Source organism: Euleptes europaea, chromosome 11 (genome assembly GCF_029931775.1).
Source record: "Euleptes europaea isolate rEulEur1 chromosome 11, rEulEur1.hap1, whole genome shotgun sequence".
NCBI lineage: Eukaryota > Metazoa > Chordata > Lepidosauria > Squamata > Sphaerodactylidae > Euleptes > Euleptes europaea.
In genome coordinates, this window is record NC_079322.1 from 78,467,048 (window position 1) to 78,481,449 (window position 14,402).

At 51.0% G+C, this 14,402-nt stretch overlaps 1 protein-coding gene across 1 annotated transcript; it reads right to left on the reverse strand.

Annotated features, from left to right (window-relative positions):
- Positions 1 to 324: 324 nt before the first annotated feature.
- CCM2 (CCM2 scaffold protein) lies at positions 325 to 10,243 on the reverse strand. The gene is made up of 9 exons (XM_056857751.1): positions 10,228 to 10,243; positions 7,903 to 7,986; positions 6,629 to 6,810; positions 5,663 to 5,799; positions 4,991 to 5,126; positions 4,680 to 4,737; positions 3,664 to 3,802; positions 3,023 to 3,161; positions 325 to 630 (listed from the first exon to the last, which is right to left on the reverse strand). Exons 2-9 carry the CDS (start codon positions 7,908 to 7,910, stop codon positions 350 to 352), a joined length of 1,080 nt encoding a protein of 359 aa, XP_056713729.1. The 5' UTR covers positions 7,911 to 7,986; positions 10,228 to 10,243; the 3' UTR covers positions 325 to 349.
- Positions 10,244 to 14,402: the final 4,159 nt, after the last annotated feature.

Sequence of the window (14,402 nt, forward strand, 5' to 3'; positions counted from 1 at the left end):
GGTTCAGACTTGGGGGAGAAGAGAGGGGGACACACCAGGAAGAGCTGCTGAGCTTTGCCCTCCCCCTGCCCAGCCCTCTTCCCCTGCCGCGGCTTGCTCGCTTCGGCTCCTTCACAGAAGAGACCATTGGACACGAGCACAAGGTGGATTCCAAACGGAGCCACGGGTAAAGGCGGGAGGGGGAAAAAAGCCGTACGGGTTTCCACCTTTAGTTTTCCCCAGAGACAAACTGGGGAAGTCATCCCTCTAGGTGTGCGTGTGTGTACAGGAGAGCCACAAAGCCCCCCCCTGGGTGCGTGGGTGGGTGCACGCGCCAGAGCCGCCTCTATCCTCTCCTGACCTCTGGGTTTCAGGAGGAATCGTGGTCCATGCTGCAGCCGAGAGCTTCGATGTCGTTGCTTATGTCCGAGATCATGCGGTCCCACTCATCGCCCTCTGAGGGAGCCGACTGGTCATCCGAGCTCCCCGTGGCCCCGTTGCCGTTGGTCGTGGAGTTGGAGGTAGAGCTGACCGTCCGCCGGTACCTCCCAAAGCTGTCAGTGATGATGCCACGGCCGTCCTTCACGCCGAGAGTTTCTAGGAAGTTCTCAAAGTATTGGCTGTCCTTTTCGGGAATGAACGGTCTCAGGCCTTTGGGAAAGGAAGAGTCAGGAGAGAAAGAAGCGAACATTTTTAACCCTTCCTGTTGGGGCCAGGCAAGCATTCTGAGGCCATATTTCCCCCCAGAAGCAGAATGACCACATAGAAGAATAACCGAAGAGACCCCCCATATCCAGAGGCAGTAAAGTTCTGTGCTAAGAGGCCCCCATCAGGGGCAGGCCTTAGCCTCTGTGCCCTGTCTGTTGACACTCCAGGGCAACTGGTGGGCTACTGTGTGAAATGGGATGCCAGACTAGATGGACCCTCGCCGGCCTGATTCAGCAGGGCTCTACTGTTCTTCCTGTTTCCAGAGCCAGCTTCAAGGGTCAGCATCCAACTGGGGGGGGGGGATTTTGTTGCAAAATGGGTGAAGACCCCAATGTGATTGTCCACCTTGAACTGATAAATTAGGGTGCTTGTCTTCCATTTCTTCCAAAAGTTGCATTGGCTGAGCCACTAGAGGGAGCCACGAGAAAACACAACTTGCTAGAATTTTATTCAAAATGCTCCTGAAGCTGACTTCCCACAACAGGTTTAGCTACTAGACAGAGCATCTGAAAGAAGCAGCAAGCTCAAGCTGACACACACACACACACACTCCCTGTTATGCAGGATTCACACTCAACCCCCCCTGCTCTAACTATGCTCAGATAGCCACTGCTCTGTTGAACTTTTAAAAGTTTCCTTTAAAAAAATCTTTTCCCCCTCCCTGTAGCTCTCTCCAGGGATGACAACAGTGGTGCAGTCATGTGAGTTACTGGGGCCAGCAGCTGAATCACGTACTGTCCCGCACCGCTTCGCTCGCACCACCAAAATCCAAGCATTTATCAGGGAGGGGCATAAAGGTCCTTTGCCTTCTGCAAGAACAAGCCATCCTCCACCCCGTTGCTTCCATTCAAACCGACAGTGGATGGGCTCTCCTAGAGATTCACTCCCCCCCCCCACATCTCCCCATATGCAACTTAAGCATCTAAAAGGATCCAGCGGTCTTGAGCCCTGTCGAGTCCGGGAGTCCCCCCAGCTGAGTCACAAGCCTTGTTTGGCTTCCCATGGGAAGGTCTTGCTACACATGTGCTGAGAACATGCCTCCTGCCTCTCTCTGTGCGCCTGCTAACAAGGGTCGCAGGATGGTGCAGTGATGCCACTCAGGGATGGAGAGGATCGTGCCTTGCTGTTTTTCTCCCTTTCTAAAGCCCCCCGTCCCCATCCCCCCTGCGGTTCTGGTGTTTCTTTCTCTCGGTCTGTTGCCCACAGGACTAACCTTCACACCAGCCAAGGTATGGCTCTGGCTTCCTTTCTTCCCATCACGCCCTGGAAAGCTCTACGTCACCCTGAGGATCACATCTAGCCAGGAATCTGGCGTCTGATCACCACTAATTTCCGCAGCTTAAGAACATAAGAAAAGCCCTGCTGGATCAGACCCAGGCCCATCCAGTCCAGCAGTCTGCTCACACAGTGGCCGACCAGGTGCCTCCAGGAAGCCCCCAAACAAGACGACTGCAGCAGCATTCTCCTGCCTGCGTTCCACAGCACCTAATATAATAGGAATTCTCCTCTGATCCTGGAGAGAATAGGCATGCATCATGACTAGTAGCCATGGATAGCCCTCTCCTCCATGAACATGTCTACTCCCCTCTTAAAGCCTTCCAAGTTGCACCCCTTACCACATCCATCGGGTGTCCTAAACAGGATCTTATGTTTTTATGATTGGTATGGCCTAATGGGCTTGAATCTACATAAACATAAGAACATAAGGAAAACCCTGCTGTATCAGACCAAGGTCCATCAAGTCCAGCAGTCTGTTCACACAGTGGCCGACCAGGTGCCTCTAGGAAGCCCATCAGTCATAAGAACATAAGGAAAGCCCTGCTGGATCAGACCAAGGTCCATCAACTCCAGCAGTCTGTTCACAGTGGCCTCTAGGAAGACCACAAACAAGATGACTGCAGCAGCAGCACCTCATAGAACAGGCCTGCTTCTCTGATCCTGAAGAGAATAGGTCTGCTTCATGACTAGTATCCATTTTGACTAGTAGCCATGAATAGCCCTCTCCTCCATGAACATGTCCCCTCCCCTCTTAAAGCTTCTCAATTTCCACACGACCTTCCCATGGTTAATCAGTGTATACGAGAGGGGCAAGAGTGAGCCTGTGCAGGCCAGTATTCTCCTCGTACTGCAGATGGTGGGGGAGGGGAGAGCCAGGCTGCTGAACGAAGGGGCTGGATCCCACAGACCGGTCCTGCTAACTACAGAACTTCCCCAAGCACCAAGGAGCCTCCTCCTGTTGCAAAATGGTTCTGTCGGATCTGACTGGCAGCGAATATCAACACCAGCGGCCTTTCAGGATTAACTCTGAGTGAGCTCGACTCCAGCGGGGGCTCACCTAGGAGGAGGAATTTCCTGCTGTCCCCGTAGAGCTGCCGCAGGCTGGTGCAGAACTCCTGGATGGAGGCCCCGTTGCGGTATTCGTGCAAAAGCAGGGCGAACTGCTGGATCTCGTGAGAGGAGAGTTTTGTTCGTAACTAGGAAAGGGAAAGACGTGGGGGGAACTCATCAGTGGTGATTCCAACATTGGAGGGAACAGATCTAAATATTGGTAAGGCATCCCAACAGGCATGGCGATGTCATTTGTGCAAATGTCTCGCACTGGGTCAGACAATACGCTCAGTTTAGGTTTCCAAATTGCTCTCACACACATGAACACACGAAGCTGCCTTATACTGGACCTGGCCCACCAAAGTCAGTACTGTCTACAAAGACCGGCAACGGCTCTCCAGGGTCTCAGGCAGGGGTCTTTCACATCACCTACTTGCCTAGTCCCTTTAAACGGAGATGCCGAGGATTGAACCTGGGACCTTCTGCATGCCAAGCAGAGGCTCTACGATTGAGCTATAGCCCTTCCCCTAACAGGACAGTAAGGACCCCTCCATCTAACATGAACACATGAAGCTGCCTTATACTGAATCAAACCCTTGGTCCAACCAAGTCAGTATTGTCTACTCAGACCGGCAGAGGCTCACCTACCGTCATCATGTAGTCCTGGAGCAGCTCCGTCGCGGTGGTGCTCAGCTCACTTTCGCTGGCCGCCTTTGTGTGCGGAGACGGCTGCGTGGTGAAGGAAGAGGGGGAGTTGCCACCGGTCTCAGAGGATTCTGGGAAAGAGCTAAAAATGCACAAGGGCTCTCGGAATCACTCGAACTGGACCCAGGGTAGTTGGAGCCTCAGAGATTCCCTCCCCCCCAATTCTGGATCATGGAAATTCAGATACTGACGTGCATTTGCACGGTACAGCCCCCATCCCCTACTACCCCCCCCCCCGGACATCATCACCCTTCCTCCACAGCAATGTCAATGCCAAACGCCTCCCTGAAAACCTTCCAGAATCCCGACGCATTTCATTGGCCCTCTTGCCCCCTCTGGCTGTTCAGATGTAGACTGGGATTAACTGTTGTGTCAGGACAGCTGGATTTAAGTCCAGGAGCATCTTAGAGACCAACGGGATTTGGGAAGGGGTGCTGCGTTTTGACTCTTGAAAACTCATCCCCCCCTCTCCTCAAATCTCTAAGATCTCTCTTTACTCAATTCTAGCTGTCCTACTGCAGGCCCACCCTCTGAAACCATGTTGTGTCAGGACGGTTTAAGTATGAAGAAATCAAACGAGAAGAAGAGTTGGTTTTTATATGCCGACTTTCTCTACCACTTAAGGAAGACTCAAACTGGTTTACAATCACCTTCCCTTCTCCTCCCCACAGCAGACACCCTGTGAAGTAAGTGAGGCTGAGAGAGTTCGGAGAGAACTGTGACTAGCCCAAGGTCACCCAGCTGGCTTCATGTGGAGGAGTGGGGAAACCAACCCGGTTCACCAGATTAGCCTCCGCCACTGATGTGGAGGAGTGGGGAATCAAACTTGGTCCTCCAGAACAGAGTCCACCACTCCAAACCACTGCTCTTAACCACTACACCACGCTGGTCTCAAGAGGGGTGTAGTGGTTAAGGGGCGAATGGGCCCCCCTTCTTCCTTCAGTGTTTTGGGTACTCACATCGTGCTCGCTTCAGTTTCATAAGAATCTTTAACATCCACTTTTGTAGAAGAGTCATCTGCAAAGATGTCAGAGAGAAGAGAGCCATCAATGCCACTGCAGGCCTCCGGGGGCTCAGTGGGGTGCTCACAGCAGGCCCCCGAAGCATGTGTACAAGGGGCAGGCAGAGAGATTAGAGAGAGTCCTTGGGGCTGAGTTAGGGGCAGCTATGGCCCCCCAGTGAAGAGGAGAGCAGCAGGCAGGTGGGAAAAAAGTAAGAGTGGCCCTTGAGGATACCCCAGAAGACATGATCGGAGTGCCGTTGCTCATACCACTGTGCAGGGACAGGTGACGCGTTGGTGTGGAGGCCCCATCAAATATTGCTCTGTCTAGGAAGTCTATGGTGGACTCTGTGTAAACAATATGGAAGACTTGGCTGAGAAGGGAGCAGAGCTCCTCCGCCGTTACCTGGAGAAGGAGAGAAAAGGGGTCAAGAACAAGAGAGGGATCCCCTCAGCCTTAAAAGCAACAAGCTGAGAACTTGCCCAAGAGAAAACAACATTTCAGCATGGCGAGAAAGCTGTCTACACAAGTCACCCTCCACTGTTCCAGATGTGGGTTCATTTGCTGCATTATGTTGCCGTGGTCCCAGAAATGCAGCCATACCAAATTGCAAAGGTCAAAAGGGGCATCTGCAGAGATTCGGCCCATCTCCTGTTGCTCTGCTCCTCTAGATTGTGCCCGAAATTGGTCTTCATTTAGACAGAGCACAGGATTGCGTGAGATCACCTTGCGTTCCCTCACAGTCCACATGGGACACTTCACCACCACTGCGCCATCCACAGTGATGAGAGGTGCAGGTCAGGAGTAACGGGCATTTCTTTTGCGAGTCTGGTCCATGCTGAAAGGACCCTAATGGGGACCCCTTTGAGGGGGAAACGCACAAGTGCAGACACGCCCCGGGGAGGGAACGCCACCAGAGCAGAAAAGCAGAAGCGTCTTACTTTGTTCTCCGTAGCCAGGACCACTAGGCAGCAGGCTTCGACGGGTACCACTCCGCTCTCTGAGAGCGATCCGGAAGTAAGAGCTTTTGAGCTTTCGGTGCAAAGACTCTGGCTGGGGGAAATCCCGGGGTCCTGAGCTGAGAAAAACCAGAGACTGTTAGTGAAACCACTAAGCAAGTCTGCATAGCTCCCTGTATCTTCCTAGGGTTGCCAACTTCCAAGTGCTAGCTGGCAATCTCCTGTTATTACAACTGATCTCCAGCCGCTAGAGATCTTTGGCCATTGGACTCCATGTCACTGATGTCCCTCCCCAAACCCCGCCCTCCTCAGGCCCCGCCCCCAAACCGCCCGCCGGTGGCAAAGAGGGACCTGGCAACCCTATATCTTCCCCCACCCTCCAGTTACCTTCCAGAATTACACGGAAGCATATTGGCACAGACTACCACCACGGTGGGGGGGGGGGGAATGAAACTGGATACATGGTGGTAGCGGGGAGAGAGGGCAAGGGGAACAAAGCCAAGAAGGCAGGGTGGGTGCGAGGCATCGAAGCCCACCCGGACCTAGACCCCTGAAAATCAAGAGGGTGTGTCTCTCCACGATGAGGCCAATGGGGAAAGGAAGCACTGATCAAATGATAGCCAAGATTCAAGCGATTCTTCCTGGCGAACCTGCGGCTTTGCAAACAAGGAGAGCCATGAATAAGCGGACGGACGGCCCATAGTAAGCAAACCTCCCAGTGTTATGCAAATAGGAGCTAAAAGTGCATCGCACCACGACTTCCTTTTCCTTGTCGAGCACCAACTGCTGTTGAGATGCTGCCACCCTCGGGACAGCAAAGGAATTGGGGTGGGGTGGGTGGTACAGATATAAACAAGGGGGCTTCTTCCCCCCAATGGAGCAACAAAAGCCGAGGGAGCCATCAAGACTCCTAACGGAGGCAGATTCCCCAAGCTGGTCCCGGCCTACCTGTTTTCAGCACCACCAAATGCGAGGAGTCGTCCCGGATGTACGAGACCGACGCGATGTCGTGGATGGGGACCCTGAGAATGATATCTTCGCCATCTCGCCACACCAGCTTGATGTTGTAGGCTGACAAACTAATCACTGCATCATGCTCTGGGGTCAGCTGACCCGGAAGCTGATGTGCTCTCTAGGGGAAGGGGGGAGAAAGAGATAGCAACCAACCACAACATCTGCAGACAGTATGTTTGCTCAGAAAGGCAGAAGCCAGAAATGGAGTGAAAGATTATAACGGGGGAGGGGGGGAATACCATTCCCTTTGGATTACCTAAACCTATCACTTGCATTTTTCTAAGGTGGAAGAAATTAGATCAGTAAAACTCCCCCCCTCAATAAACTCACACATATTTTGGGGCACAGAATCATAGAGTTGGAAGGGGCCATCTAGACCAACCCCCTGCTCAATGCTCCCAACAAAACTTTATGCTTTGAAGAAGAGTTGGTTTTTATATGTCAACTTTCTCTGCCACTCAAGGCAGAATCAAACCAGTTTACAATCACCTTCCCTTCCCCTCCCCACAACAGACACCCTGTGAGGTAGGTGAGGCTGAGAGTCACTAGCCCAAGGTCACCCAGCTGGCTTCATGTGGAGGAGTAGGGAAACAATTCCAGTTCACCAGATGAGCCTCCATTGCTCATGTGGAGGAGTGGGGAATAAAACCTGGTTCTCCAGATCAGATTCCACCACCAAACCACCGCTCTTAACCACTACACCACGCTGGCAGCGCATATACTAAAATTGGAATGATACAGAGAAGATTAGCATGGCCATGCTCAATGCAGGATCAGCCTAGAGCATCCCTGTCAAGTGATTGTCCAGCCTCTGCTTAAAGATTGCTAGTCAGGGGGAGCTCACCACCTCCCTAGGCAGCTGATTCCACTGTTGAACAACAATTACTCTGGCTGGGGCTGCCTCATATCTCAGAGGAAAGAGGCCCTTTTCCCCACTCTTGATGACCCCAGATTTCCAGGCAATGCCAGGGATGGCAGCCAGGACTTACGAAGGCTGAAGAACATGCGCTACCACTCGCCTTCTAATGGCTGTGGCCAAGAAGAATCACCAGGGAGGGTCCGTTAGCAAACCTCCTTCCTTTGGATGTGTGATTTAGGCAATTTTGATTTTTTTTAAATCTCTGCTCTGCTCCAGAATGCTAAAGCTGAGGTTTAGCCCCAAGTAGAGCCCAAAGTTCAGACTTACACTCGAGTAAACTGTTACGCACCTTTGCATTGTCTATTAAATAAAGTATTTCGGTACGGCTGGAAGGATTCAGGTACCCCGGGACAGACGTTAATTGTCCTAAATACTGGAAAGCAAGAAAAATGTAACTGAGCGAGAGAGATGCATGCTCCTCTTGGGCCCAAGCTAAAAGACAAGCAGTGTGGCTTTCAGAACGCACCGGGGCAGAATGCCTTTCCCTGCACAGTCCCCTCCATGCATTTAACGCAAGCAAGCCCCATCTTTTATCTTTACCTTTACTCAAGTTTAACAGCCCATAAGCCATAGACCGTTTAAGAATTTAAAATGACAGCAAAGAAAACTTTTGCCACATCAACCGTGCAAGATTTACAGAAGCCACTCAGAAGCAGTCTTAATTGATGGGGTATCAGAAGCGGCTGAATATTTTAACAACCACTTCACAAGCAAGCCATTCTTGCTTTGAAAGGGTGCTCCCCCATTTTCACGAGCAAGAATGGGTGTGTGTGAGAGAGAAATGACCTAATCTTTTAAAATAGACTACTACAGAAGCTTCACATAAACCAAAGCCACAAATAAGGATTTTTTTCAGACAGGCCTTTGGGGATTATAAATGTGTGCTGGTTTTCATTTGACCATCATTTTTACTGCAATATGCTATTAGACTTTACGCTACTACCTTTATGATGTTCCGATACTAGACAACCCCCAGAGCCAGGGTGGGATAGCGGTTATTTATTTACTTACTTCATTTATGCCCCACCTTTCTCTCCAGTGGGGACTCCCACAGCAGCTTACATCGTCCTCCTCTCCTCCATTTAACACTCACAACAATCCTGCGGGGTAGGTTAGGCTGAGTGACGGGCCCACTAGGTCACCCGCAGCTTCCATGGCAGTGTTGGGGTTTGAACAAGGGCTTCCCAGACCCTACACTGACACTCTATCACTACACCCTCCTGGCTCACTGGTTAGAGTGCTGGCCAGGAAGGAAGGTCTGGATTCAAATCTTTGCTTGAAATGAAGCTCGCTGGGAGACTTGAGGCCGCCTACATGCGAGTAGTCTTTCTCTCTCAGCCTAACCTTCCTCACAGGGTTGTTCATCTGATCTCTCCAATATCACAGGAGCAGGCCTATTATATTAGGTGCTGTGGAACCCAGGCAAGATAATGCTTTGTGGGCTTCTTAGAGGCACCTGGTTGGCCTCTGTGTGAACAGACTGCGGGACTTGAGGGGCCTGGGTCTGATCCAGCAGGGCCTTTCTTAGGTTCTTATTCATGATGCATCCCTATTCTCTCCAGTATCAGAGGAGCAGGCCTATTATATGAGGTGCTGTGAGCACAGCCAGGACAATGCTGCTGCAGTCGTCTTGTTTGTGGGCTTCCTAGAGGCACTTGGTTGGCCGCTGTGTGAACAGACTGCAGGACTTGATGGGCCTGGGTCTGATCCAGCAGGGCTGTTCTTATGAAGGACAGGTCTATCCATGGCTACTAGCAAAATGGATACTAGTCATGATGCATACATATTCTCTCCAGGATCAGAGGAGCATGCCTATTACATTAGGTGCTGTGGGACACAGGCAGGATATTGCTGCTGCAGTCGTCTTGTCTGTGGGCTTCCTAGAGGCCCCTGGCTGGCCACTGTGTGAACAGACTGCAGGACTTGATGGGCCTTGGTCTGATCCAGCAGGGCCTTTCTTATGTTCTTATATTCTCTTATGTGAGAATCTTATGTTCTTATATTCTCTTATGTGAGTGGAGGATGAGAGATCCAGTTAAGCCACTCTGTGAGTTCCTTTGGAGGGAAGGTGGGAAGAAAATGTGGCAGGCAGGTATCTGCCCCTCCTCAGCAAATCAGAAGTGTAAAGATTTTGAATGGGGATGAGTAGAGGCAGCCTTGAATTTCCGAGGGTTAGAAAATATTTAACACTTTCAGACTGGTTCCCCATGGGAAGGGGGACGCTTGGTGCCCCCAGCGGCACAAGCGAACTCTCAGGACGCCACTCCTCAACGGACTCACAACAGGGGTACCGAAGCCAGTGTAGTGGTTACAGTGTAAGACTAGGATTTGGGAGATCCAGGTTCGAATCCCCACTCTGCCACAAAAGCTTGCTGGGTCACCTCGGGCCAGTCACACTTGGCCATACCTACCTTGCAGGGTTGTTGTTGTTGTGAGGATAAAATGGAGGAGAGGAGAACGTTGTAACACCACCTTGGGTCCCCACTGGGGAGAGAGGCAGGGGAGAAATGAAGAAAATAAATAAAGAAGCCACCCAGAGGGCCAGAGTGTCTTCAGGCCAAAAATCGGAAGCAAAGACGGTGTGTCCAACTGCCCAAGAGCAGGAAGCCGCTACCTTCACTTCCTTCTCAATGTAGTCGTTCAAGAGGACGTCCGGCTCCACTCGGTCGGGCAAGGAAAGCGACACTGAATGCAGCGGCCGCCGCTCCGTCACCTTCTCCTGAGACTTCTTATCCCTGCCCTTTTCGCCTTTCAGGAAGACGCGCTTGAAAGGGGACACTAATCCAGGCTGCAAGGAGAGAGGGGTGGAAAGTGTTTCAGAATTACGCTGAAGGAGATACCATCACATGCCCACAAAGCCACCTGGGTTTGCACCTAAGTGCAGGACTGCCAGATAGGAATAAATTACAGAGGTATTTTAAAAGGGGGTGCATTCATGGAAAACAGCACAGCCTACCCTCTTCCAGGGAGCTGAGAAGCCCTGATATCAAGTGCAGCCACTTTGCCCATCTTTGGAAAGGGCTCATTAGTTGCCCGTTCCTAAAAGGAACAGCTGGTTCTTCTCTACACAGAGCACCCCACCGGCTCAAAGGAACACAAGTGGGCGGCTATTTATGTCACCCCACGTCCCAGAAACCAGGCTGGCCCAATGCAGTTTGCTCGCTGCCTTCAATGAGCTCCGCTGCGGGACCCGGAAAGCCTCTGCCCCCCGATCTCCCGCAGCGTCAGAGAAGGCAAGCAGAGGCTTTTCAAGGGAACACGGGGCATGCGCTTCAAACCGCAGCCTGTTCCAGTGGCAACCTAGCAGTACTGCCACCTCCCCCACAAACACACACATGCAACAGCACAGGCTGCCTGCACAGGGAAGGGCTGTGGCTCAGTTTTAGAGCATCTGCTTGGCGTGCAGAAGGTCCCAGGTTCAATCCCCGGCATCTCCAGTTAAAGGGACCAGGCAAATAGGTGATGTGAAAGGCCTTGGCCTGAGATCCTGGAGAGCCGCTGCCGATCTGAGCAGACAATACTGACTTGCTGGACCAAGGGTCTGATTCAGTATAAGGCAGCTTCTTGTGTTCACAAGCGGCCTGGTTCCATCCTGAGAACAATTAACTCTGTTTTCGTTTCACGTCTTTCCAGTTGTGGAGCTTTATTCTTGACACGTTTATAAGCCATGACATGGCAAAGTTTGGGGAAATGCAGAAAGAACCTGCCTGTCAAGGTAATGCACCAACAGGCAGTGCTGCACACTCCTAATATTTGTGCTCATGAAGTTTGATTCCACAACCGTTTCAAAGAAAACAAACAACGAAGCAGGTGTTCTCCTCCACTGCTTACGCCATGCTGGGACAACCCTCAACACAGGCCTTCCTCACTAAAGGACACATGAAGCTGCCTTCTTCTGAATCAGACCCTTGGCCATCAAGACCAGTGTTGTCTATACTCAGATTAACAGTGGCTGTCCAGGGTCTTCGGCGGGGGTCCTTCACATCATCTACTGCCTGGTCCTTTAACTGGAGATGCCAGAGATGGAACCTGGGACCTTCTGCATGCCAAGCAGATCCTCTGGCCCCTCCCCAGTACCTGATCCTTTAAACTGAACATGCTGAGGACTGAGCTTGGGACCCTCAGTATGCCAAGCAGATGCTCTGCCATTGAGCCAAGGGCGCTCCCAAACAGCACAGGACATGGACATATGAAGCTGCCCCCTACTGAATCAGAACATTGGTCCATCAAGGTCAGTATTATCTACACAGACTAGCAGCAGCTCTCCAAGGTCTCAGGCTGAGGTCTTTCACGTCACCTTGTCCTTTTAAGCCTGCAGCCATCACCACATCCTGGGGCAGGGAGTTCCACAATTTAACTATGCGTTGTGTGAAGAAATACTTCCTTTTATAGGTTTTGAATCTCTCACCCTCCAGCTTCAGAAGATGACCCCACCTTCTAGTATTATGAGTGGGAGAAAAGCTTCTCCCTGTCCACTCTCTCCATACCATGCATCATTTTATAGACCTCTATCATGTCTCCCCTTAACCGCCTTCTTTCCAAGCTAAACAGCCCTAAGCACTTTAACCGCTCCTCAACTACCAGTTGGATGCTGAGAAGCAGTCGCCACTGGATCCCGCTTGTGAACTTCTGCGGCATTCAAATGGCCACTGCGGGAAGCCAGGCTAGAAGGAGCACCGGTCTAATCCGCCACCACAACTCCTCTGCTTTCATTTCTGGCTCTCAAAAAGGTCAGGTGCAGGTGACAAAAGCCACACGCTTCTACGGCAGGTTCGAGTTTCAGTTTTGCTAAATGGCGGTCCACAAGCAGCGCTCCTGTGATTGAGACAACTAGGTGGTTGTTCTGGTTTATTTTTGTAGATTGAGGCTTTGTTGCCTATTGGGTTCCCTTTTCAGCTCTGCTGCACATTTGAATCCGGTATGGAAGAGAAGGGAATGACAGACGGTCCTCTATACATTTAAACTCCCAGTAGCCAGTTGGCTGTAGCCAAGGAAGCTTTTTGATTGCTCTCCCCCCACTTTTTTTTTTTACTTTCTTAATGAACTGGCTTTACCTGACTTGGCTTTTCAAAATGGGAAGGGGGAAAAACCCTGACAGGGAAAAAACAACCCTAAACCGCTTTTGAATAGCAAAACTGACCTGTCAAATTTTTCTCCTCTGTTCATGTATCAAAATCTCCTTTCCCCTTGTTATGGCTATGGTTTTTCTCCACTCTTTTCCCTCTGCAATATTCTGTATACAATGTGCTGTTTTAAGGCCTGGATTTGGCCTATGCGCCTCCCAGGCCCACCTTCCCCTCATATACAAACTAGTACACTTTGCCATTTTGCCCCAAGGGTGCTTCTGGGACCCACAGCATGAGGTTTGGTTACAGAAGACAAGGGACAGACAGCACTGGAGGAGGGGGAGAATTGGCAATAAAAGTGCGCGAGTTGCAGCTGAAACTCTTCAGGTGAGAGGAGTTGGGAATTGGCTATCTTGCGGTCAGGGTTACATGCCAGGTGAATTTAGAACTTAAGAACATGAGAAAAGCCCTGCTGGATCAGACCCAGGCCCTTCAAGTCCGGAAGTCTGTTCACACAGTGGCCAACCAGGTGCCTCTAGGAAGCCCACAAGCAAGACGACTGCAGCAGCACCATCCTGCCTGTGTTCCACAGCACCTAAGATAACAGGCCTGCTCCTCTGATCCTGGAGAGAATAGGTCTGCATCATGACTAGTATCCATTTTCACTAGCAGCCATGGATAGTCCTCTCCTTCATGAGCATGTCCACTCCCCTCTTCAAGCATTCCAAGTTGGCAGCCATCACCATGTCCTGGGGCAGGGAGTTCCACAATTTAACATATTTCTAAGTCTGTTGACTATACAAAGGACAAATACAGAAATACAGACACATTTTCACATTTGGTAGTGTAGGGGCCAAGGCAGCATTGTGGTTTGGAGCATCAGACTAGGAGCTGGGGTGATGTCAGTGTCAGGTGTCTGTCCCTAGCATCCCATAAGCAAACTCATCCAGGCAGGTAGCTCTGAAGCAGTAATACTTTATTAGGAGCAAAAAGACAGATTAAAGGACTGACTGCCTACAGGCAGGTGAGGCTAGTAATGGGGAACACAGGCAGGTTACATGCTTAAGATACTACGGACTGAAAGGGTAAACATTGCTAGCCAGCCTCGAGATAAGCGGTTCCCAGCTAAACATTACCACAGCTGCAGAAAACAGGACACAGTACACAGAGGTTAAGTCCTTGGTTCTCATGACTATGAACCAAGGACTTAACGTGTGGCCAGAACCTGGCCTGACTCATGTCAAGAGCCTTTGCTCCAGGAAAAAAAAAAGGCAAAGGCCTGACAGGTGAGTTCCCTGTTCTGCCATGACGTTGGTTCTCCAAAACCACGAAGGGGTGCTTATGAATTTTGAAATAATTGGAATATAATTTCTTAAGCATAATTACATAGCCTAAGTTGCTCAGTTTTCTGTGGAGTATGAGGTTGGTTCTCGGCATAGCCCTCATCATAGGGCTACTGTTGGTGTAAAGCACCGTCAAGTCGCAGCTGACTTACGGAGATCCCCTCATGGGGTTTTCAAGGCAAGAGACAAGTGGAGGTGGTTTGCCATTGCCTGCATCTGTGTGGCAACCTTGGACTTCGACTCCCATCTAAATAGTAACCAGGCTCAACCCTGCTTAGCTTCTGAGAGCTGAAAAGGATGGGCCATCCAGGTCACAGAGTTATGAGGAGGAGACAATGAGAAAAGCAGAGCCACATACGGTGCTCTGAGGTCCCTGGAGA

What these genes read in the sequence shown, in the direction of transcription:
- CCM2 (XM_056857751.1), bottom strand. An exon ending in TCACCTGTCCCTGCACAGTG is followed by an intron (nt 4,738 to 4,990) that starts GTATGAGCAACG and finishes ACATCTTTGCAG; the next exon opens with ATGACTCTTCTACAAAAGTG. An exon ending in GAAACTGAAGCGAGCACGAT is followed by an intron (nt 3,803 to 4,679) that starts GTGAGTACCCAA and finishes GTGCATTTTTAG; the next exon opens with CTCTTTCCCAGAATCCTCTG.